Genomic DNA, 27080 nt, shown 5'->3' on the forward strand with positions numbered 1-27080 from the left:
TAAATAATCAGTTGTTTGTTCGTAGAAACGGACCTATCACAGGTGAGTGTGGGAGGGCACTCGCGTTGGGATTCTCGCCATAAAGATGAAACGCTCTTATTGGATGAAGAGACGAACTGTATTCTATATAATCACTAGGGAAATTATATAGTTAAAACTGTATTTTTGGTGAGGCAGCTGCGAAGTCCACCTGCTGTGCTATTCCCTTTTTATCTTTGAGCATTATTTAATGTGTATACTAACTAACACAATGAATTGGGTAGGGGACTATTTTCTGCTTGTGTGTCATATAGCCTATAGGCCTACGAGAATGAATGATTTATTATGCATATCACAGAAGCGCATATCTGTGAAGTAAGTTATAGGCCTATTTATAACCTTTCTGGTCATCTCAAACTCATTATGACCAAATATAATTTTTGCTGTTAGAGATCTTCTGCTTTGCCAAACATATGGGGCGGGGCCATCGATTGTGCCAAGCACGGTATATAGGCTGCATTAGAAGTTTAACATTTTCTTTCATATTTTCAAGGATAATTTTTTTTCTCGATGATTTAGCTTTTTCAAGAAAGATATTTCGAGATATAGGCTACAAATTAGTATTCATAACAAAAAAAACAGTTTTAACAATGTCGTTTCCCAATTGTTTTGTCAGATAACTTGGAGAAGATGTTAGCTATATGCTTGACAATAATGAATTTGAACCGTTGGTGAAATCAACTTGCAAGTCATTTTAGATGGAGAAATGAGCGGTTGTTATCAAAGGAATAGTAGACTTCGCCACTTTTTTTTTACAGTGAACAATAAGTAGTCATTAATTAATAATACTGATTCATACCTTTATTATTGATAATAACACATTAATTATTAGCAGTTGTATTACAAAATCGACAAGATGATTATTATTATTATTACTAGCCTATCATTATTATTATTATCATCGAAAACAACAACAACAATTAGATTTTTGAGTTATGCAATTCTTGCAAGAAAAAATATGTCTTCATTCAATTGAAGAGGACTTTGGCCTATCAGTTTATTATTTGTTAATATTATTATTTGTTAATATTAAACTATTTGTATGCCATCGGAAATGACCACGTCGTCCTAAATTCAATGTAAATATGCAGAAAAATGTCGACTTTAAACGAAAACAGTGTGTGCTGGAACTTTCGAACCAGTTTGACAAAAAGTCCCCAAACTGTCTGTTCGCGCTGAAGGTGGCTGACTATTCATGAGGAAATAAACGCATTTGTATATTTGAGAACTTTTTCACTCTCACATGGATATGAATGCTATGTGTATAATGTGTTATTTCTTAATGAATATGAATTCATATGGCTACCTCATGAACTTGTGAACATTTTATTCATAAATAAGTCAATTAGACAAATATTTGGTCAATCAATCAAGTCTTTTTTCGTTAATTGCAAGGGCAACTGGTGTAGCCTAGTAACCCACAGACTGCCGCACCGCCCAACAGCCTACAAACTCTGTGATGCATGGTACATGAAAACTAAACCCATTCTCCGAGGACAATACAATACAAACCAACTTTAGGCAATTCTATATCAGGCTTTTATCATGATCTTTGTTAAAAATATATATTTTAAAAAGATCTTAACATGTCTAAATTACAGCAATATTTTAACAACTTTGCACGGCAGATATCAAGTCAATGACAACCCTAAAATTGATCAATTTAACTTCAAAGGACATCTACATTCGATCCAAAATCACATTATTTAGAGGTCCTAGCACCGAAGGTACTGGAAACCTTATTGTGTAAGTTATATTTCTTAGTCTGAAAAATAACTGATAAACCTAACTTACATTAGCCTGAACAATTTTGTCAAAGACACATCACATTGCAAAGGTTTCAGAGATGAGTATGCTAGATAATTTACAGGCCACTATAAACATACATAGGCATAAGCCTAGCTATACAATTCCATACTTTCGAGTCACTGAAATCTTTTCAACACTTAGTGTTTTTGTGTCTTGAGACTATCTCACAAGCCCAAAAACATTTCGTAGAAGATCAAATAATGTGCTCAGGATCTGTTAAAGGGCCCAAAAGTGACTTCAAAATGATGCTACATAACCGGGTCATTGGAGGTAAATCCACGAAAACAGAGGTAGGCCACTTTACATGACCGACCAGACACACTAAGGCAGCGCGGGGGGAGTCAGCCAGATGTTACGGTCAAGAATCAACTCGGTCCTCCTTCGGGAGTCGGGAGTGCATCTCTGCAGGGCTGTATCTTCTGTTAATGGGAGTCTGTAAACGCTAAATTGACTCGGGTTCATTCTTTCGTATGTGTTTAACATTGGGCCATATAGACTAGCCCTACTAGACAATATTCAAATCAATAAATATTTTAAATATTTTTTTCACATGCACATTTTTATTTAGGCTATACAATTCTAAAAAGCCGAATAATTCCAGAGCCCCTGAATCATGCGGAACCACTACATCCTGTTTAGACTACGCTACTACAGGCCTAGCAACCGACAGTAGGCTAGTGAACTTGATCGACCAAATAACATTGAGGGATCGACGCCATCCACGTTAGAAATGTACAGAACACGAAGAGCCTCGATCTCCTCCGATAGTAAAGTGGAAGGCAAAAGGCAACTATTAGGCAAAGTCTTTATATGATCCATCAACTAGGTTGTCGTGGAATGTGAGCCGTTTTCTCGTTGAATTCTCTGAGATCAGAGCCCAGATGTCGGGTCACGATGGACATAAAAGCCAGCATGCGTTCACAGTGGATGTCTGGATGGAAAGTTCCTTCCGCGTGTTTATCAATATTTCACTCTTTGTTGTTGACTCTGGCAAAGGCCCTGCTGCCTGACACTCTGGTGCCTTCAGTTGACGATGATTTAAAGGGTGCATGTCAATGCGCTGAATGGAAGTTTTAAGTTCCAAATGGCACACAACTCCCAATGCAGTGCACTAAATAGGGTGCCATTTGGGACGCCACTGGAAGATACTTCCTTTAAATTAATGATTATGAATGCACAACTTTGGGATAAAATATAGGAATTATTCTTACGATTAAATACTTCTAGTTCATGAACTCAAACCAAAACCACATGTTGATACATTTCCCCCGCCTCATTCCAAATAAAGGGAATAAATAGCGCTGAAATATTTATATGAAATAAAACACGCACGAGGAAAATAAGAACTTTTATGTTTAAGACTATTACTCAAATATAAAACTAGCCTACTTTATTAAAGATGCAACAATTGCCATCTTCATAGGATGATATCAGTTACCTGTTAACAAGACAGCAGGTGAGGAATCAAGGCTTCTGGTTGACAAGGTCCATCAGCGAAGGGAGCTCCAGGACTGTAGAAATCTCAGAGTGGAGGCCTGGTAATACGAGTCATAGTAGCTATACACTTGTCATAGAGGCAACAGGTGAGAGCTGTATTAAATGCCTATGAAGTTTGTACAGCATCTGAGATAGGAAGGGAGAGCGAAGTAGAGTCCTGTGTCTAAGTCCAAAATGGCACCATATACCCTACATAGTGCACTGGTCAGCAGTTGTGCACTATTTAAGGAATAGGGTGCCATTCGGAAGGAACCGAGGGGCGAGAGGAAACCCCAGCAGGGGAAAGAGAGGGAGCCGCAGGGGCAAGGCAGACCCCCTTGCCTCCCTGTGGATGGAATCGAGTGAGGTCCAGTCTACCACACTGCTTTCGCAGCCTCCTCTGAGCGGATGTTGTAAACGTGACAGGCAGGCAATCACACTGACTGAGCCCTCAGAAGGTTGGCAACTGACATTTCATCTACACACAGAGAAACACACAGACACACATAGGTTGCGGTGGGGTTTTTTCAGCCGATACAGTAACAGCTGTGCTGATATGGAACACTATCCATTCTGAGCCCTTTCGGAGGATATTACAGTTCTGTTCCTCTGCAGCATGCTTGGGACAAATCCCACAACCCCCTTTAACTAAGGAAGGGGAGGTAAAGAGAATGTGTCTCAAATTGCACACCATTCCCTAAATAGTGCACTACTTTTGACCGAAGCCCTATGGGTCCTGGTCAAAAGTAGTGCACTGTATAGGGAATAGGGTGCCATTTGGGACATCAGAATTGTTTAATGGAGATGGGTGATGTTTAACGTAAACAGGCTAAGAGTGGAAGGGGAGCATGTGTTGGGACTGAGTGACAGGTGCAGCAGTGGGTTGAGTTTTGCTAAATAGGTGTTGGTGATATTGATATTCATGTGACTTACAGGACATGTGTGTCTACTGAGGCTACGATTAACCTGAATCTTGACATTACTGAAGTTTATGCCCATGCAACACAATTATCTAGCTGGCATGTGGTGGTGGTGTGTGTGTGGGTGATGAATATCTACACAAATGTGTAAGACTCATCCCTTTTATGTCAGATAGCACAATGACATCATCTGCACTGATTGGAATGATGCCCCCTGTGGGAAGCACATGGTGTCACTAATGAAACCCCCTCTAAATTTGCTTTAATATGGATAACAATAACACACTTTTGACACAGTATAATGAAATAATTAGACAATCAACTGACTCAAAAGTAAATCAAACAATTTGGTTCAATCATAAGACGTTTATTGTAAGAGAACATTTGTAATGATTTTTGTGTCTTACAAAAATGGTTTACAAGTTAACTTTTCTCTTTTGTTTTGGTGAAGGTGCACCGTGTAGAGATAAAGCAGTGTGTTGCAGACAGAAGAACACCCTCCACTGAGATTGCTGAACAGCTAAAACCAAGAGGCATAGGCAATCGTTACAGTCAAGTAACATATAGGCAAGTAATAAGTTATCATTGCATTTCAGTGCAGTGGCTAGGTTTCTTTAAAACGTATTTCCTTAATCGATTATTTAACAAAATGGAACAAATATTGACATAACTCAATGTACTGTTGTCTCATTTATGTTACAAGTCTTCGTGTCCATCACAGTTCACTCTGGATTCTTTCTTGATGCCATCTTGTGTTGATACAACGGGTTCCTTTCAAGATTGGGGCCCAATTGCGAATCCATAGGAGCAATTTACACTGTACAACGTTCTTATTAACAACAGTCATATACAACATGGACAGGGACTAGAGGGCAGCCTTCCTTTATAAATACATATATACACACACACTGAAATGATTCCTTACACTCTGAAGTTATTTCAGGAATTCACAATGTGTGGTTTTCATTGATCAACCATTTCAGCCATGTTGCTTCCACCCCGTCCCCTTGTCTTGAGGGCATGGAGAGTGCAGTTGGTGAGCACCACAAGTCCACAAACATACATACACACAGTCCCTAGTACTCCCCTCTCTCAGGGTACAGAGGCAGAGGGAGGAAGACATGGTAAGGTAATACCTCCATTTGTACGAAGGGTGGGTGGAGAAGTAATGGCCAGTGTGTTGGAGGTTGGATGTGGTGGTGGGGTCTAACAGGCTATCCTAGTTCTGCACGGCGAGGGGCAGGGGTGCTGGGGCTAGGCTCGAGGTCTTGGCCACGCCCTCTTTGTCGGTCCGGGACTTCTTACAGGTGAGCGCCAGCAGCAACAACATAGGCAGGTGCCACAGACTGCAGAAGAAGAGCTTGCGGGCGGAGCTGCGGTCTCCCTTCTGGTAGAAGCGGAAGGCCAGATAACTGATGTAGAGGTTGATGGGCAGGGAGACTAGAGGAAAGGTCCAGGTGGTGACGTCCAGCACAGGACCCAGGGCCGAGAGACCGATCAGACCCAGGCTGTGGCGCAGGGCCACCCTCTTACACATGCCCGGGTGGGTGACGGACATCATACGGTAGCCTCCCCGGGAGTAGTCCTCACGCAGGTTCCAGCTCAAAGCGTTGAAGTGGGGAAACTGCCAGCAGTACAGGAAGCCACCCAGCAGCAGAGCACCTAGAGAGGGGGAGGGAGAAGAGAAGATATTGACAATGACTAGATAGAGAATTCACAAATCTCTTGGTGTTGAATTTCCCAGTCCCTCTCGCAAGGATTTATAGTGATTTGTGGGCAAAAATGCTTGATTTTGCTGCAGCAATTCTGACATTTTGGACAGCAATATGCAATGGTTCTGTCCAATTTATCACAAAAATGCACTGAGGGAAATAGTTCATTGACATGTGGCTTGATTGAACCATATTAGCCTCTTGTTTTGCTGCGGTGATGTGGGCCTGTTGTATGCGACAAAATTGGGATGATTTAACGTAAAATAGTGCGTTGCATAATATGCAGGAAACTGTCGACTTAGCACATTTGTTTTTTTGCCAACGATGTATCCCGGAGGGACCGATTTCCTTTTGGACGGAATCTATGTCTTTTTTCAATTAACTTATCCTTCCTGGACATTTCACTGCCCTGACCCCTATGACACAGCCTCCGTACACGATACAGGAGATGTTGTGAGGTGAGAGAGTGAATGGGTAACTGAATACGAGAACATGAATGTTGTAGACACTAGTCAGAGAGGAGGAATCCCCCAGTCACTCTGTCTGTTCTGTTCCTCTCAGACCTGTGGTTAAACAGAGAGAAAGAGGCCCATTCATCAGCTCGCCTTGCACATCCTGTGTGTGTGTGTGGGGGCAACAAACAGCCCGGGGCCACGTGTACGGTGTGGCGTTGTAAACGTTCCACCAGAGAGCAAGAAGCAGCAGAGAGAGAAACAGGAGACCCGCCCCGGCACAAAGACTCACTCGGCAGCGCTGCAGAGGCACCCGAGCGTTACATACAGGGTTTCCTTTTGTTTTACTCCGATGTTCTTGCGTTTTGTAAACACAAAAGAAGCCTAAATCCCGTAGGAAAACAGGGCCTTAAGGCACCTCTACTGCAAACCTCTCCGATCTCACCAAACACAGTGATCAAACAGGACTATAGTGCAGCCTGTAGTAGCAGCTAACAGGACAGATGATGGTAACTATTGTCACTTTAGACTTACTTCTGTTCTATTATTTTATTACTTTATTTTTTGAACGTTTAAATGACCTCCAATTGACCTGGTTAAAATGCCAATGTCCAAGTCATACTTATAGCTGAAACTGAGGGGGTCCTTCTGACATAAAGGGCATGAATGTCATTGTATAGCATGAGAGCAGTCATTGAATCAAGAGGGCCACCAAGGGAAGAGAAAACCCCCAGCGGAAGTTCAATGGGAATAAAACACATTCACTCCCACGTGAAAAGCCCCATAGATTCATGATTAACATTTTGTTGAGAGCAAGTCCCAAGATCTTGGCTTGGTGAGTGTAAACTAGTTTGTGTACCCTACGGAGAGACCCCGGTGACAAGCTGCAACACAGTTCACAGTTGCCATAACAGAACACTTAACATGTCTGCCAAACAATCTGGAGAGGAGAGAGGAGACCCCCCCTCTGCTCTGCCTTCCTCATCCACTAGAGAAGTGCACGCACGCGCACACACACAGCTAGCCGAACATAAACACACACAATACTGTGTGTGTGTTAGCAACGTGGGACTCTGGGTTATGGAGTATGTAAATAAAAGGCTGGTCGTAATGGGGGGGGAGGGAGGGGGGGTCAGGCCTGGTCACAGAGGTCCTCGTCAACCCAGTGAAATACATACAAACTCTGTTGTGTTGAATGTCAGTTGTGAAAGAGGCCTCACGGAGTCAAGCAGAGACTAATTGTGTTGGAATGACAAGACAAACTGTAGAAATAGAATTGAACCTATAGAATAGCTGCAGTTCAGTGGAGACATGGATATACAACATGCAGACATTCCCTCTAGTCTACACTACAGCCTAGCTCCTAAGTCTCCTGGGAGTGACCACACAGTAGGTTAATTTAGGCTGTGATAAACCGTGTATTTCCCACTAGCTGGATATCTAGTTTGGAAAATAATAAATCGCTCTGAAGTGTCAGATTTGAACCACTTTATCAGAGTTTAACATATGTAACTGTAGGAACGAACACCAATGTATTATCATGAGTCTACACCGAGTCTAATATGGACATATGAACTTTAACACACCACAGCTGCTCTTTGACCCAATGTTGGAAGAACAAGTATGGTGTATCCTTTTCTCTCCTCAATGCCCCATTTACCAACCTATTCAGTTTGAACAGCTCGTCATACACCGGCTGCTTCCTCGTGAAACATAAGATGGGGTGTATCATTACTGTGTGTGTGTGTGTGTGTGTGAGGGAGACCCATAGGACCAAGTATCGTGACTGTGTGTGTGGGAGAGGACACTAGGACCCAGCAGAGAGAGGCGTACAGTGAGTGCGTGTCCTTCAGTTCAGTACCTGGGTCCAGAGCACCTGTAGCGGCCGTCCAGCCCATGATGGGGGGAATGGCCCCCACCACCGCCCCCACCCAGGTGTTGATGATACTGAGCCTCTTCAGGGGTGTGTAACAGCAGGTGTAGAGGAAGATGTTGAGGGCCCCCAAGGCCCCTGTTAGAGGGTTCACAGCCAGGGTCAACAAAGTGATACCAGGGACACCACAGACTAGGGCAAAGCCCACCGCATGGAGAGGACTGTGCGACGGAGGAAGAAAGGGAGGGAAGGAGAGGGAGAGAGGATAAGGAGGGAGATACAGACATCTCTTAATACAACTTCCCCACACTATTTCACCAAAAACAAATTCAGCATACAATAGAGAGCTAAGCTTCCTTCAAAATACTGAACACCTTGTTTAAAGACACAGAATACTGAACACCTTGCTTAAAGACACAGAATACTGAACACCTTGCTTAAAGACACAGAATACTGAACACCTTGCTTAAAGACACAGAATACTGAACACCTTGCTTAAAGACACAGAATACTGAACACCTGGCTTAAAGACACAGAATACTGAACACCTGGCTTAAAGACACAGAAAGACAGAATAGAACAACAATTGTTACCATGCTCTGACTGAGATATGTGGACTTGTGGAGATTATAGGAGAAGATGACAATAGTCCCATGTAAAGACACACACACAGCGAGTGCCACACGGCCGGGTCACACACTCGGAGACAGTTAGTGGCGGTCCGGCACTCAGTCTGAAAACATGGGCTTAGAGGAGAGCTCATGTGATCAGTGTTTGTCAGGGATAAAAGTGGCCCTGCAAGACAATGAGCATGTGGCTACGAGGCTGTACGCATTACGCACGCCCAGAGATCAAACCATCCTCAGCCCTAACCACAGAGGCTCCCGCTTTTAACCGGATGAAGACCTCCTCCTCCTCCTCCTCCCGCTGTCTTTTATTGAAAGCAGCTAGCTAGCGACTGACTCCAGGGCTGGTTCAAGTAAATATGCTGTAAATTAGAGGGAGGAGATTTGGAGATTAAAATCTTGAACAAACGCAGCAGGCCTTCTGAAGCGAAAACGGGCTTTTATTTTGGGAGATGGGGTATTAATGTGATTAGTGTGTTATGTCTGTTTTATGTGGCAGCGGTGTGTGTAAGTCTGTGTGTGTGTGCGCGCTGAGTTTGGGTAATCTCTGTGGGGGTCGAATTGAGGACTGCGTCTCCCGGCCTGTGGGGAGGGGGTTGTCTGGCCTTAGTTTACAGTTGGACACTGTCCCAGTCATAACGCTGTCAGCCGGGGTGGGGGGGTAGTCAGCACTTAGCCCATGTAGCTGGCTGGTTGGCTATAAGAGGGAACTTACCTTCCACAACTGGGGGCTAAGACAAGTTCTTCACCCAGGTATACAAGTTCTCCACCCAGGTTTACAAGTTCTTCACCCAGGTTTACAAGTTCTTCACCCAGGTTTACAAGTTCTTCACCCAGGTTTACAAGTTCTTCACCCAGGTTTACAAGTTCTCCACCCAGGTTTACAAGTTCTTCACCCAGGTTTACAAGTTCTTCACCCAGGTTTACAAGTTCTTCACCCAGGTTTACAAGTTCTCCACCCAGGTTTACAAGTTCTTCAACCAGGTTTACAAGTTCTTCACCCAGGTCTAAAACAGGGGTACTAAACTAATTTCATAGAGGGCTTAGTGTCTAGGAGGTTTTTGGTTTTCCTTTCAATTAAAACCTAAAACAACAACCAGGTGAGGGAAGTTCTTTACTAATTAGTGACCTTAACTCATCAATCAAGTACAAGGGAGGAGTGAAAACCCACAGACACTCGGCCCTCCGTGGAATGACTTTGACACGTGCTCTAAAAGTTCTTCAAGCTCGAGTGAGAGAATGAAGAGAGAATGAGGACTTAGACAAGAGCATATGTTGGAGGGTTGAAGGGGTGTCTTCAGTGTGATGAGAGGGTGGTTGGTGGCAGGCTGGCAAGAAGAAAGTGTCTGGAAGAGAGTGTCATGGCTTCTCCATTTAGATCAATGAGGGCTACACGAAGGAATGGCTCAGTGTTCAATTGAAATAAGATCCACACAAGTGTGATGTGCTAGAGGAGACGGTGGTGAGCAGAGTCCTCTCTCTCATCCATTTACCAAAGGTCCAAAATCGCCACATGCTGCAACCTCAATGTCTTCAACCTCACACCACAATAGAGAATGAGTTCATCTCATTGAGATTTCAACAAGAGATTAGAGGGAGAGCTCTGCAAAGTTGTCCAAACAGATTATCAAAAAGACATCCACCAGTATGCTCTGCTATACATCTAGCTGTCTAGGGATGGTCTTCCAGAAGACCCAGATTAAACTAGACTAAAAATCACTTTCAATCAACTTTTCTTCATTGGACATACTTTGTGATCTAGGCTTGAGCTGGGTCCAGGGAGCCTCATGGAGAGGGTGGAGCGAGGATGGAGCAAGAGAGAGAGGATAAAGAGAGTGGATAGAGAGAGAGAGAGAGAGAGAGAGAGAGAGAGAGAGAGAGAGAGAGAGAGAGAGAGAGAGAGAGAGAGAAAGAGGATGGAGGGTGAGAATGTGAGATACTGAGGGCTTGCTTGACAGGAACTGTAAGTGTTGTCTGTGTCACAAATGGCACCTCATTCCCTATATAGTGCACTACGTAGGCTATGGTCATATTCCCTACATAGGAAATGCGGTGCCATTTGGGATGCTGCCGTAGCCATCCAGCTGGTCCACATCGGGCCACAGGTTGTGTGTGTGTCACACACAGTCCTCAGTCACGTCAACACCAGGATGTACGGACAAAGCCAGGCAGCGGCAGCACCCTGGGTCTGTTTGGAGAACAGTTTACATCCTAAATCTCCAACTCAACAAGAGGAGTGTCCCTTTAAACAACACATCACATGAGGATTCCACTGTGGACAGGAGGAGATGGGGCCAGGTCAGGGTTCAACACCAGCACTTCAGCATCTCACAGTTGTTATGGTAGGAATCTTCTCATTTACCCTGGAGTTCCCTATGCCAGGGATCATCAACTAGATTCAGCCCCGGGACCTTTTTTTCTTTAATGGATGGTCATGGGGCCGGAACATAATTAGAAATCATTTTATACTACAGATTGACTGCAAGAAGCCTAAACATATATATTTGACTAAAGCATATTCATTTCAAAACTTGCTTCGATTTGTATACGATCACATATCTCTATTATGAGTGGGAATATTTCAAAACAGATTTCCAAAATTAAAATCAACTGGAGCTGATTTGCTGGTGTTTTTACAGTCTTATGTCCAACAAAGAAAAAATAGTTGTATTTATTTTGCGGGCTAGAGCGAGAGTGAGTGAGAAAGAGAGGAGAGAGAAGAGAGAGGAGAGAGAAAGAGAGGAGAGAGAAAGAGAAAGAAAGAGCAGGTACAGGTAGCCTACACCCTCCTCCCAGCCTGCCAATAAATAGTATCAGGTTACACCTGGCAGGTGTGGAAGGGGAGGACTGGTTGGTGCTGCAGGCATACTATTTCTGATCTGATATTGGCAGCAACCTTCCTGGCTCCTGGCTGTACTCTGCAACTCTGTATAGACAGCCTGTAGCCTGTCCCAGGCTTGGCACCATAACTAATTGGGAAAAGAGTGTAAATGGATCTGTGATATGGGTGGTGTTGCTGTGCTCTGCAGCACTATTGTCTAATTGAAGGTGTGCTCCCTACCTCCCCTCGTTATCACGAGACATGCAATAACACAGAGCTGTTATTACGCCAAGTGGCAGGATCCAGTTTCTCCACTGGTAATACACTTCACTAGATCAGATAACTTACTCAATATGGAGACGGCATGATAAGGGACGTGGCAATGTATTTGGTGATGGTAGCAAGGTATCAAAGTCAAGGGATTTTATCCGTGTGAAATAAAAGGTTGAATGATTGTGAAAAATATATTTTATGCAAACTTATTGTGAGACAGAAACAGAAGTAGACACAAAAACAGAGGCAATCTCCCAAATAGCACCCTATTCCATATGTAGTGCACTACATTTTGACAATGGCTCATGGAACTCTGGCCAAAAGAAGGACACTATATAGGGAATAGGGTGCCATTTGGGATAGAGATAACAATTGTAAGTTTACCTTATCTGTCCCCTGACCAGGGGCCGGTTCTTTGTGCGGTTCATGTTGGAGTCAAAGGGCACCTCAAAGTACTGTGGAGAGAGAAAGAGAACAGAGTATGGGTTAATGGAAGAGTCAAGGAAGGAAGGAAGGAAGGAAGGAAGGAAGGAAGGAAGGAAGGAAGGAAGGAAGGAAGGAAGGAAGGAAAGGAAAGGAAAGGAAGGACAAACATACAGTTCATATTCAGAGGCCTTTCAAGTTCTTCTTTGTAACCATTCATCCTGTCAACCCACCATTCCCTAAACTGCCTGGCTATGTCACCCATCACCACATACACCTGGTCAGTGGCACTTTCATACAAAACTTTTAGGGAAAAGCTTTTCTGATATTTTTCATGAGCAAAATGAGGCTAAATTGTGGTAAACATACAGGGGAAGATACACAGCAATGTATTCGTTGGACATCTGCAGTGAAAGAACGTGAGGGAAGCAGCTCAAGACAAATCCCTGAGCAGAACAGCGGCCCTTCACGTCACAGAACGGGGACTGAGGTGGGATGTGGTTAGGAGGAGGTTGCTGGGGTCTAGGGTACATAGGGGGAGGATTATGTGAAAAACAACATTTTTCTGTTTTATGATCTACTCTGCTTCAAAGTGGCCCCAAGAGATCAGCTATGTGTGACTAAAACGCAAACACATGGGGCGCTTAAATGCAGGAACCAGCTAGTATGTGTACGTGTGTACATGTGTGTAGGCCTATGTGTGTGTGTGTACATAAATCTGAGCCAGCACCCTAATGATGAAAACAGACAGAGCACTCAGACCAGAGTCCAGACAACCAGAGAATATTAAGATCCATTACTTCTGAAATATGGCTGGAATAAAATAAATAAACAGATAATACACTTCTCTCCTCCATCTCCCCTTCCTTAATTTACGGTCCTTTTGACATCGAAAAGCCTCTATATTTAAAAACACCCGTGGTGGGTAATACGTTTCATATAGAGTACATTTATATTTCGCTAGAGGCCTTCGGAGAGTTGGGTCATACCACTTTAGTTGCAAAGGACTTCTTTGCATTATCTATGACAGGGAAGTCTGTCAGCTTGGCCTGTCGGTGTGTCCCCTCTGGAGACCTAAAGGAATGGATCGTCTTGACCTGATATGCTGCTTTCTCAGGAAAGGAAAACCGTTTTGGATAGATGAGAGGTTGCATAGCAACTTGCAGGATTCATCCGTGTTCTGTGTCTGCCTAGGAAATGCGTTATAAAAGGGGAAGGCACACTGAATTGTTCCTCAAAAGAATCACTAGTACTACAGATATGACTAAAACATTCTTGACTACTTCATGACCAGTCTAGCAGGTAGGTGTAACGAGGCCCTCAACAAAACTTGTAGCGTACACACAGCAGTGTTCTAGCATACTGGAACGTTGGCCTTCAGACTTTTTGAATTCTCCGTGCAGCTTAAGCAATTTCTCTAACTGTTAACACATTCAAATAAATAGAGGACGCGTACAGGAACCCCGTTGGCTGGGAATTATGGCGAGGTGTACGGTCAGACTTCGTATCCTCAGCCCCCGCGGATGGTGTTCTCAGAGCCACGTAGCTATGTCACAATGGGACGCAGGACTATCACGTCTCAGTGTCTGTGGACTACGATATACGCTTGAAACAGGTGGGCAACTGGTCAGGCCTAGGCTTCATACAGAGTGTGGGGTTGATATAATTGATGCATTTCATTTTGTTTCAGTGGCAGGTTGTGTAACATAAGCTCACAGCCACCCAAAGGGATAAAGTTAGTGGTGGGATAAGCTAAGCTCCATATAAAGTCAGTCTTCCCCTTCCCTCTTGAGCTGAAGTCTGCTGTGCTGGGGCTGATGACGGGCTGGCCTGGGTTGGGAACAGCTGTGGCTGCGGCTATGGGACCAAGGACTCAGGCTGAGGTGTTAATTCTATTTCCTGGGTCAGGAAATGCGTCAGGGGGTCAGGGGCCGCGAGAGAGAGGGAGAAGAGAGGTATGTATTGCAGTTGGAGCGGCAGCCAGGGCGAGAGCAGAACTGTCCCTCGTGCAGACCGAGAGCTCACATGCAGAACTGTCCCTCGTGCAGACCGAGAGCTCACATGCAGAACTGTCCCTCGTGCAGACCGAGAGCTCACATGCAGGACTGTCCCTCGTGCAGACCGAGAGCTCACATGCAGGACTGCTCCTTGGTCACATAAAATCACAATCGTTTCAGTTTCCAATAACGACGTCATTCTGACCTGCACATAAAACTCTGACACCCACATAACTGTACCTCTGCTTTGCTCCCCTTCCCTACAGGCCTGTGTGCAACAATACCAGGAGTGCAGAAGAGGAGTGTATCCCGGAATACAGCCCTGGTGTTTTGGAGCAGGGTTGGGGTCAATTCAGATGGTTTTTTAAATTCACTCCCATTCAACTCATTAATTGAAATTCAAAATTGGCCACAATCCCACGGGATGTAGAATTGTAATTTGTGTTTGAGTGACAGGAAGTATAATTTAATTCCACTCAGTCATAGAACATGAGTTTCTATGACTTCCAGTCACCAAAGAATAAATCACTTGGAGCCCGACCGATAAAAATCGGTTGATCTTTTCACAGACACACTTGTATCGGCCTTTATTCCACAGATAAAGCGCCTATATTATATACATAGAATAAACAAATGACGGTCAATTTTTGAAATTGTCAATGGTAGCCTGAAGAGGGCACTCTACGAGCTGTTCATTGAACATCATTCAGCCCGAGGTCACAACGTGAGAGAGCGTAGGCATGGTGATTTGATGGTGAGTAGCTTGCCACAGCCAACATATTAGAATAAGTAAATAATTAAAAGTACACATCACCAAGCAAGCAGCCCTGTCCTCATCACATTCTCACTTGGTTAACATAAGCTGGCTAGCTAGCCGGCAAGTAGGTTAACTTAGCTCGTTAGCAATCTGTGCTACTTATGTGCCAAAACTGGACAGGCGCCAAAGTGAAACGTGTGGGGCTTATTTTGTTAGTTTTCCGAAATATGAAATAATCAAAAAGCAAGACAGTTGGCACAGATCTATCCTTCAGGCAATGTGCACTAGCTAAATCAGAATGTGTGACAAACCAAGCATTTGCCTGCATACATGTTCTGCCATCAACGCATTCCATTTGCATTTGAAATGTATAGCCAATACCTTTTGTATTGAATAACAGTGTAAAATAGATATGGTTTCTGTAAGACAAAATTGTCGTAATGACCAGCTAGCTGTTGCTTGTTATAACCAAAGATTATGGATAGACTGACAAGATATTTGTCTCTCTGCCCTAACAATGGGTGTTGCTGTCCACAAAGCGGTACGGTGGGCGGGCTAGCTCCCACCTATTTATTCTTTGGATTGGTGGATACATCTCATTATTGTTACCATTTTTTAAATATTTGATGAGGGTTGTTGACGTCAAACGCCTGTATTCAATGGAGAGAGATGGTATGCTACTAGCCTCATGCCAATAACAAGCATAGCCATCGAGACAACAATATCATTTTTTTGCCGGGATGTCACGTACACTAGTTATATCAGTACACTCGTAACAACTTAAGCGTAACAAAACTTCTATTTGATCAAATCAACCATACGTAGCAAATAAGCGTTCATTTTTTTGACCAAATTCAACACTCATTGACCTCCATACAAAACTCCTTTCGTGGTGGGTGAAACAAAAAAACGCCACCTGCTGAGGGAGACAGATTGTCCGCTGAATTGAATGGTTGCCATAAAGTGTTTGTTTACATGTCCTTTGTTGTAAACACTGTAGTAAATCTACTCAAGACAAATGCTGATACTGACATCTAGTGGTGACATGATGAAAAACACGTTAGTGCATTTCAATACTTACTTGTGAACTTGTTAAATTCCTTCAACCAGCCACCCCTTGTGGTGGTTTAGTACAAACACTTCTACATACAGCTTATCCACTGCCAAAGACAGGTACAACTTAAATATGTGTCCAAGGCAAAGTAAACAAGTTTTGTATTTACTGTCGTATTTATAGAGGATATACACTGAACAAAAATATAAACGCAACACGTAAAGTGTTGGTCCCATGTTTCATGAGCTGAAAGATTCCATATATTTTCCATATGCACAAAAAGCTTATTTCTCTCAAATTCTGCATTTCTCCTTTGCCAAGATAAGCCATCCATCCACGTTACAGGTGTGGCATATCAAGAAGCTGATTAAACAGCTTGGTCATTACAAAGGTGCACCTTGTACAATAAAAGGCCACTAAAATGTGCAGTTTTGTCAAACAACACAATGCCACAGATGTCTCAAGTGTCAAGGGGAGTGTGCAATTGGCATGCTGAATGCAGGAAGGTCCACCAGAGCTGTTGCCAGATAATTTTATGTTAATCTCTCTACAATAAGCCGCCTCCAACGTTGTTTTATATATTTTAGCAGTACGTCCAATCGGCCTCAGAAATGCAAACGACGTGTACCCACACCAGCCCAGGACCTCTACATAAACTCAGCAAAAAAAAAAAAAAAACTTTTTTCAGGACCCTGTCTTTCAAAGAAAATTCATAAAACTCCACATAACTTTAACCTCTTTACAATGAAGATCTGTAAACACAGTTTCCATGACACTGATAGCTTACAGATGGTAGGCAATTAAGGTCACAGTTATGAAAACTTAGGACACTAAAGAGGCCTTTCTACTGACTCTGAAAAACACCAAAAGAAAGATGCCCAGGGTACCTGCCCATCTGCGTGAACGTGCCTTAGGCATGCTGCAAGGAGGCAAGAGGACTGCAGATGTGGCCAGGGAAGAAATTGCAATGTCTGTACTGTGAGACGCCTAAGACAGCGCTACAGGGAGACAGGACGGATATCTGATCGTCCTCACAGCAGCAGATCACGTGTAACATCTGCACAGGATCGGTACATCCGCACATCATAACTGGGGGACAGGTACAGGATGGCAAAAACAACTGCCCGAGTTACACCAGGAATGCTCCAGGTCCAACACCAGACATCACCGGCAACAACTTTGCCTATGGGCACAAACCCACCGTCGTTGGACCAGACAGGACTTAATGAAAAGGGTTTCCGTGGCTGAGCAGCCACACAAAAGCCTAAGATCATCATATGCAATGCCAAGCGTCAGCTGGAGTGGTGAAAGCTCGCCGCCATTAAACTGGAGCAATGGAAAGGCATGGTCTGGAATGATGAATCATGCTTCACCATCTGGCAGTCTGATGGACGAATCTGAGTTTGGCGCATAGCAGGAGAATGCTACCTGCCCAAATGCAGTGCCAACTGTAACGTTTGGTGGAGGTGGAATAATTGCCTGGGGCTGTTTTTCCATGGCTAAGGCTAGACCTCTTCGTTCCAGTGAAGGGACATCTTAACGCTACAGCATACAATGACATTCTAGATGATTCTGTGCTTTTTCATCTTTGTGGCAACAGTTTGGGGAAGACCCTTTTCTGTTTCAGCATGACAATGTCCTGTGCACACAGCGAGGTCCATACAGAAATGGTTTGTCAAGATTGGTGTGGAAGAACTTGACTGGCCTGCACAGAGCCCTGACCTCAACCCCATCAAACACCTTTGGGATTAATTGGAACGCCGACTGCGAGCCTGGCCTCATCTCCCAACATCAGTGCCAGACCTCACTAATGCTCGTGGGTGAATGCAAGCCAAGCCCCAGCAGCAATGTTCCAACATCTAGTGGAAAGCCTTCCCAGAAGAATGTAGGGTGTAAAAACAGCAAATGGGGCGAAAAAAACTACAGTAACGTCCATGATTTTGGAATTAGATGTTCGACGAGCTGGTGTCCACATACAAATATACAGTTGAAGTCAGAAGTTTACATGCACTCAGGTTGGAGTCATTAAAACTTGTTTTTCAACCACTACACAAATTTCTTGTTAACAAATTATGGTCTTGGCAAGTCTGTTAGGACATCTACTTTGTGCATGACAAGTAATTTTTCCAGCAATTTTTTACAGAGATTATTTCACATAATCTCAATTCCAGTGGGTCAGAAGTTTACATACACTAAATTGACTGTGCCTTTAAACAGCTTGGGAAATTCCAGAAAATGATGTCATGGCTTCAGAAGCTTCTTCTGTGGATATATTTCAAGGCCTTCAAGGCCTATTTCAAGGCCTTCAAACTCAGTGCCTCTTTGCTTGATATCATGGGAGAAAAAAGAAAAAAAATCAGCCAAGACTTCAGAAAAAAAATGATAGACCTCCACAAGTCTGGTTCATCCTTGGGAGCAATTTCCAAACGTCTGAAGATACCACATTCATCTGTACAAACAATAGTATGCAAGTATAAACACCATGAGACCACGCAGCGGTCATACCACTCAGGAAGGAAACGCTTTCTGTCTCCGAGAAATTAATGTACATCGGTGCGAAAAATGCGAATCAATCTCAGAACAGCAAAGGACCTTGAAGATGCTGGAAGAAACATGGCCAAAAGGATCAATATCCACAGTAAAACGAGTCCTATATTGACATACCTTGAAAGGAAGTAGCCACTGGTCCAAAACCGCCATAAAAAAACAGACTACGGTTTGTAACTGCACATGTACTTTTTGGAGAAATATCCTCTGGTCTGATGAAACAAAATAGAACTGTTTGGCCATAATGACCATTGTTATGTTTGGAGGAAAAAGGGGGAGGCTTGCAAGCCAAAGAACACCATCCCAACCGTGAAGCACGAGGGTGGCAGCATCATGTTGTGGGGGTGCTTTACTGCAGGAGGGACTGGTGTAGATTTGGATAGAAAACACTCTGAAGTTTCTAAAACTGTTAAAATTGTCTGAGTATAACAGTACTGATATGGCAGGCGAAACCCAGAGGACAAACATATATATATATTTTTTAAATTCAGCTTACCACAATATTCAATGGCTACCACTTTTATTATAAGGCCAAGTCCTCCCAAATTTCAGTTCCTAGGGCTTCCACTAGATGTCAAAAGTTTTAGAAAGCGTTTCAGGCTGGTTTTTTGAAAGAATAAACCAGAAATGATAGTTTTTCTAGGTGGCTCCCATTTTGCTGTAGTGTTTCCAAGCGCGTGAAAGAGTGCGCGTTCTTTGGTATTTTTCTCCGGTAAAGACAATAACGATTCTCCATCTTAAATTTGATAGTTTATTTACGTGTTAGGGTACCCAAGGTTTGATTATAAACGTTGTTTGACTTGTTTGGAAAAGTTTATTAGCAACGTTTGGGATTCGTTTTGTATGCATTTCGACGGAGGGAAACTGGATGGATTATTGACTGAAGCGCGCCAGCTAAACTGAGTTCTTATGGATATAAAGAAGGACGTTATCAAACAAAAGGACCATTTGTGATGTAACTGGGACCATTTGGAGAGCTAACAGAAGAAGATCAAAGGCAAGGCATTTTTTATATCGCTATTTCTGACTTTCGTGTTACACCTGCCTGGTTCAAATATGTTTTTCATGTATTTGTACGCGGGGCGCTGTCCTCAGATAATCGCATGGTTTGCTTTCGCCGTAAAGACTTTTTGAAATCTGACACAGCGGCTGGATAAGCAAGTTAAGCTTTATTTTGAAGTATTACACTTGTGATTGTATGAAAGTTAAATATTTATAATACTGTCGTTTGAATTTCGCGCTCTGCAATTTCACTGGATGTTGGCCAGGTGGGACGATACCGCTTGTGGAAGGCTACACAAATCGTTTGACCCAAGTTAAACAATTTAAAGGCAATGCAACCAAATACTAATTGAGTGTATGTTAACTTCTGACCCAGTGGGAATGTGATGAAAGAAATAAAGCTCAAATAAATCACTACTATTATTTTAATAGTAGTTATTCTTAAAATAAAGTGGTAATCATAACTGACCTAAGACAATTTTTACTAGGTTTAAATGTCAGGAATGGTGAAAAAGTGATTTTAAATGTATTTGGCTAATTTGTATGTAAACCTCCGACTTCAACTGTACACTACATGACCAAAAGTATGACTACACCTAATATAGATTAGAAGAGACATTTGAATTTTATTGAATGCAACTATATTTCCTTTCATTAAAACTAATTACAATTCTGTAACCTGCTTACTACTTAAATTCAAATTCTAGAATTGAAATAGATGAGGTATTCTCAATTGATTTCTCAATGAGCTGACTGGTTTGACTTTGTGCTAGTCCTCCGTGGAGCGCTGGTTTGATGTGGGTGTCCTATTCTAGCTACTCAGTGAGCCCACTGTGTGCTGACAGTGTGTGTCGTCATTTTACAGCGCCCCCCCCCCTCTATTAGCCTTCCTCTTCTCTGCCTTTTAAGTTGGATCATCTGGATCACATCACTACCAGCCCTCTCCTCTCAGCCCCTTGTCATTACTTCCCTACAACCACACAGTCCCATATGCTCCAAACATGGGTCCACGGCTTTAAACAATTATGCCATTCCATTCTACTGTGTGTGTGTGAACACACGCGTTTGTGTAGGTGCAGGTAAAGAGAGCCGGAGCGGTTCAAATCTGTTTAAAGTAATAGAGTATCAAATCAGCTCTTTAAATCTGATTGGCACAAAAACATGACCACCTGACAACTTAATCACTTCCGGTTCTCCTTGTCTCTTGCTGTAAAACAGAATGCTCGGAGGGAGAGTCTCCGTCCTACTGGCCTAAATCACAACCAATCACATCATCAGTGCCATAAATGTCAAACTGATATCATAATGAACAAGTCATTCCACCTCAAAAAGTACAATAGAATTTCGACATCCACCATCTCAGATTATTCCAAATACATTGTTGTACATAAAATAAATAAGATTAGCATTCCTGAAAACATTTGGTGAAATATAATTTGATTTCTTAGAAATTAAGCCAATTGATTGTACCCAAATTGGCCATTTTAATTTATAGGATTCATATAATCTACAATAAATATAGTACCTAACATCCGATTTGGACCTTCATTCTCACTAACAATAAGACACAAGGTACCCCAAAAAATGATCAAAAGCCACCCATGGACCCTCACGCCAAGCCCACCCCAGCAACCAGTATATAGTATTGGTTCTCCATGTTGACAAGTACTATGGAGCTGCTGCTTGGAGTATTGTTTCTTCATATATTTTTTTTATGTATTCCCTGTGAATCTGGTTGTTTTTTTTCCTCCCTATTCAGAGAAATTAGCCATTGAAGTGATAAATCGCTTGCAATATTTACCATAAATTAGTGTGGAATGTGCCCACTAGATGACGCTCTTCTTGATACTTTTATACATATTGCAGTTTCCTGTGTTCATTAAAAATGGATCACATCATTTGTTTTGCAACTTTGGGTAGAAAACCAATACCTTTTGCTCATGGTGAAAACAGATTGTATGGTCATCCTCACAACTCAATCCAGCTCTCCATGAAAGCAATTTAGTTTGTCATTCTCTTAGGCTTAATTTGTGTCCAGGAAACAGTCACAAAGGTGTATGAATCATACACAAAGGTGTATGATTTATCCCCTTCAATTTTTTACTTATTTTTATTTTATTTTATACAATTAGTTAGACCACTCCTGGTGAACAAGCAAACCACATGGCAACAGCAGTTGTAATGGTTTCAATGTTATGGGCTGCGTTTCAAACTCAAAGTAGACAGCCCTCGGCCCTAAACCCTCAGCAGAATCCCCGTGGCCATGTTTGTCATCTGTCCAAATGATTAGCCAAGCAAGGGAAGTTTGCAACGTAAAGCCCCAGTTTTTAATGGAGTTTGCGAGTGTACAATTATGTTCACTTCGGGGCCTGAAACGCCACAGAATTCAATTCGCGATGATTGTACATCCGCTAAGAAAAGCCAGCCAAAACTTAAAACCTCAACATCAATATGGAGTCAACATTCAAGTGTAAGTAAGAACAAATGTAAATAAGTTTGAAATTGTGCTACTAATGCACAAACACGTCTTGTAAAAGTCATTCTGTTTTTGTTCATTAGCTTTTGGAACGTTTTCCTTCTTCAGAAGTAGCTAATGTTAGTTAGCTAGCTATCACACAGTAGGTGTATATTAATATTGATATAGTTCATATAAGTAGACATGCACTCATAATTGACTGTAGCGCATATAAAGAACCCACAAGCTACCGGTGGCTGAAAACAATCATTGCGCGATGAAGAAGTGACAACTTTCCAGGTAAGGGTGTTCCATTTAAAAACCATTCCTTCCTCCCTCTCCCCTTGCCCTGCAAGTGTATACTCATCAGACGTCATCAGTCGTGTCCACTTCATTTGAGGGCTGAGGGGATAGGGTGTGTCTTTTAAGTGTTTGGAATGCAGTCATGGTCTTTATTGGTCAGAGATGTGGACTCGAGTCACGTGACTTGGACTCGAGTTGCAAATTCTGTGACTTGAGACTTGACGAGGCAAAGAGAAAAAACACTTTCCACTTGAGCATCTATGACTCGTGACTTAACTTGGACTTGAGCAGTATGACTTGAGACTTGTCATCTCACGCACTACAGTGTGTAAGCCTATCTGTCCTTTATTTCAGAGTGCTGCAGGTTCTGCATATTCGGTTGTGTCTTTACCAATCAGATTCACAGTAAATCGCAGGTTGTGCAGGCCGGGCACAAAGCACGTCATCTAGCAAAGTGGTCGCCGCTACACGGTCCTCCGGTATTATTTAGCAAACTTGATAACACATCACTCCCGACATACACAAGCAAAAACTCTTGACAGATATGTTGCAGCAGCCTACACCTAAACTGTATGAGAAGAAAAAGAGACCATTTCTCAGTCTGATCCACTAGGATACTTATAACCGAAGCCCACAGCTACATAGGCTACAGCCAATGTGCCATATCCCCTCTCGGCCAGCGGACAGAGTAAACAAAGTGGTAATGTTATGTGGCCTATTTATAGCCCATTTATTTGTGTTTGGAGAAAATGTGAATGTGATCAAATTTGGTTTGGGCTACATTCAAACTTGGGCTGGTTGGCTACGCTACCTTGACCTTTTCAATCCAAAATTATTAACTGAAATTAATCAAACAATACTCAGTTACAGAAATAGACTGTGTGAGTTACTTAACCTGTTACTCCTACCCCCTACTTTTTCGAACATTCTGTAAAAAATTCACGCAACATTTCAGCGCCCTGCTGCTCATGCCAGGAATATAGTATATGCATATGATTAGTATGTGTGGATAGAAAACACTCAGACGTTTATAAAACTGGTTAAATCACGGCTGTGACTATAACAGAACGATCGTTTCATCGAAAAGCGCAGGAAAATCTGATCACTGAAAATGGAAATATATATCCATCCGCCACTTCAACCCATTGATAAAGGCAAACCACAATAAATGGGGCTGAGGTTGCAATACCTACAGCTTCCACACGATGTAAACAGTCTTGTCATTTGCCTAGGCTTTGTTTCTTGGTCAAACGAAGAAGAGACAAGACATTTGTTCAAGTCTCCGACCGGATATTTTGGTTGAGATTTACCCGGACATTATTTCCAGACGGACAGCTAAAGAATATACATCGCCTCGTGATCAATTTGTTCGCTTATTAACGTGTACTAATACCTAAAGTTGCATTACAAAAGTATTTCGAAGTGTTTTGTGAAAGTGTATCGTCTACTTTTTTTATTTAAAAAAAATGACATTACGTTATAAGACGCTATTTTTTTCCGTTTATCACACAGTCTTCATAGATCGATATCTAGGCTATATATGGACCGATTTAATCGAATAAAAGACCCAATAGTGATTATGGGACATCTAGGAGTGCCAACAAAGAAGATGGTCAAAGGTAATGAATGTTTTATATTTTATTTGTGCGGTTTGTGTAGCGACGACTATGCTAATTATTTTGTTTACGTCCCCTGCGGGTCTTTTGGGGTGTTACATGCTATCAGATAATAGCTTCTCATGCTTTCGCTGAAAAGCATTTTAAAAATCTGACTTGTTGCCGGGATTCACAACGAGTGTAGCTTTAATTCAATACCCTGCATGTGTATTTTAATGAACGTTTGAGTTTTAACTAGTACTATTAGCATTTAACGTAGCGCATTTGCATTTCCAGATGTCTAGATGGGACGCCTGCGTGTCAGGTAGGAGCAAGAGGTTAATTGCAGTTGCATAGGCCTATATGATGCAAGCCTGCATAAAGCAAGCTCAGCCCTGTGAGTTCTATTGCAGTCATTGTGTCTGTTACCAGATTAGGAAAAGCTCTGGGTCCCAGGGAAAACAATTTGCCCCACCAACCTGGGACCTGTGATGCCACATTTGCATTGGTCCCAAAAATCGTTGCATTCAAAGACTGTGTGGGAAAAAGGGATGCAGTTTGTAAAACAGTCCAAAGTCACTGATGCATTGCAATGAAATTAGCAATAAACACTTTACCATTGACTCGAGGACTCAAAACCCAAAATGATGGACTCATGACTTGACTCCACCTGAGCTGTGAAACCTGGGACTTGACTCAAGACTAAAAAAAAAGTTGAGACTTGGTCCCATCTCTGCTTATAGTCTTTAATGTTAAAAGTCCCCAAACACACACACACACACTGCATAGTGTTTTGCAATGGTAATGGTATTGGGTTTAATGGTACATTTCACTAAAATCACACTACATATAGAGATGTTTTCAAATGATTTGATTGAAAAACCTGACTGCCATGAAATGTATTATTGTATTATTTTATTATTAGGATTGTCACATTTTATTCACAAGACCATTTCTCCATCAAAGTTTTGGGCTTGTAGGAAAAGTCTTCACATGAGAATTGCACCATGAAGGTAGCCCTCAGAGAGCTGCCATTTGTTGGACTATTCAAAGAGTTGGGTTGAAGCATTTAGGTTGCTAAGAGAATGAAACTCAATTGCTCTCATGGAGGACTGGCTTGACCACACAATTCATTTATTTTGATAATGAGAAAAAGCTATTGGTTTTCTACCCAAAGTTGCAAAGAAAATGTTGTGATTCATTTAATAAACTAAGAAAAATGGTGTATGGTTGCAGTAACAGTGTCATCTAGTGGGCAAAACCATCAAACTAATGTGCAGTAAATATGGCAAACGACTTCAAATGGATCATTTCTCTAAACGGGGGAAAAAACAGAACCAGATTCACAGAGAATATATTACAAATGCTGTAGAAGCAATACTCCAAGCCACAGATTCATACTACTAGTCAACATAGATAACTGATACTGTATGCTGGTTGGGGTGGGATTGGCGTGAGGTGTGTGGGGGGGGGGGGGTCCGTGGGTTTCTTTTGACCACTCCATAAAGAGCTCTGTAAAAAGTCTGCATCCCAAATGACGCCATTCCCTTTATAGTGCACTAATTTTGATCAGATACCATAGAGTGTGTGTCAAAAGTATTGTAGTGTAAAAGGTAATAGGGCTCCATTTGGGACGCAGCCATTAAGAGGCTCACAGCTAAAGCTGTAAGTTTTATGTCTAGCCTGTCATTGTGATATGATACAGAGTCAGTCTCTAGACTGTAGTATTCACATCCTCTGAGGTTTCACAGAAAGACAGAGCTCACAGCAATACTCAGCGTGGTTTGATTGATGGACATGGTGTAAAACTGAAAGGGGGTCCAGAGGGGAGCTGCACCGGAAGCTATGGAGGGGTTGTGCTGCTTTTGATTACACACACACACCCTGACACCGCTGCAGGGACAATTATCCACCAGATGACGAGGGCGGAAAACAGAGGCGAGACCATGGAGAGCGGGGGAGATGGGGTAGCATACAGACACTACAGCTGCCAGATCCAGGGGGAATCAAAGACAAAACGTGATCCTCCAACCACCACCAAGTCTCAATTGACAACAGGCCTTGTGAAGTATGTGTGTGTGTGGCAATTCCTTTTCCTGTGGTCGACTTAGAGGAAAAAGATATGCTTTTTTTTCACACTGATTTATAGTGAAGGGTAAAAAAAACACAGCGGGTCTTCGAGAACTTTCATGTCTGGCGAGATGAACAGACTTTGCAGTGCCATTGTGTCTAAGTGGGTGAGTCTGGAGGACGCCGCTTGGCCGGAGTATATAATGGCTTAATAAAAGGCTAGGTGGAACATACCTGTCACTTAGGAGATAAACCATGTGGATGCCAAAGCTATCAGTCCCACACACATACACCCTCAAGGGCAACGAGCGAGAAGCTGTTTGTGAATGTGAACTGTGTGGGCCCCACTCTAACCATTCAGTCTTGTCAGAATGGACACTATTACAACACACACCTCAAAGCAGCTGCCTCCCTCAGGCGTCAATCATAACCACGGTGCTACAGTGTTTAAACAGTAACCGCATACCTGTGTCCATGAGGCCCGCACCCATTGTGCACTGCTCACTCCCACAGGGAGAGGGGTTGCCCTACCAACCCCCCACACGACAAACAGCCCGCCAGCCAGGCCACACAAAAGCAACAGGAGTGCGACGTCGGGGAAAGAGATCTGCTAACATTACACACACACACGCAGCTGTACAATATCAACCCCCCTCTCTTTTTTATCTTTGTACTGAGGGAAACCCAGGTGCACTGTGTACATATGGTAAACTCAACAAAAACACCAAGTCATCACGTGTTGGGGCTGTCACCTGTTTGTACTGTAGTGTACACTGGAGCTCAATGGAAATGGAGACTGTTCCAACTACAAACATCCGTGGGGGGAGGGGGTATCTAGCTTCTTGTATACGCCAGCCCTCTTTGAAACAGCACCTG

At 42.8% G+C, this 27080-nt stretch overlaps 1 protein-coding gene across 2 annotated transcripts in view; it reads right to left on the bottom strand.

Moving 5' to 3' along the window:
* Positions 1 to 4598: 4598 nt before the first annotated feature.
* The window catches only part of LOC124040232 (protoheme IX farnesyltransferase, mitochondrial), a 79960-nt gene continuing 57478 nt past the window's right edge, over positions 4599 to 27080 (bottom strand). For both annotated transcript variants that reach the window (XM_046357206.1, XM_046357207.1), the window contains 3 exons: positions 12386 to 12456; positions 8270 to 8502; positions 4599 to 5906 (listed from right to left, as the gene is read on the bottom strand). In XM_046357206.1, the coding sequence (XP_046213162.1) occupies positions 5464 to 5906; positions 8270 to 8502; positions 12386 to 12456 (747 nt within the window). In that variant the 3' untranslated portion in view covers positions 4599 to 5463. The remainder of the gene's footprint in view (positions 5907 to 8269; positions 8503 to 12385; positions 12457 to 27080) is intronic.

The sequence above is a fragment of the Oncorhynchus gorbuscha genome, linkage group LG07, assembly GCF_021184085.1.
Source record: "Oncorhynchus gorbuscha isolate QuinsamMale2020 ecotype Even-year linkage group LG07, OgorEven_v1.0, whole genome shotgun sequence".
NCBI lineage: Eukaryota > Metazoa > Chordata > Actinopteri > Salmoniformes > Salmonidae > Oncorhynchus > Oncorhynchus gorbuscha.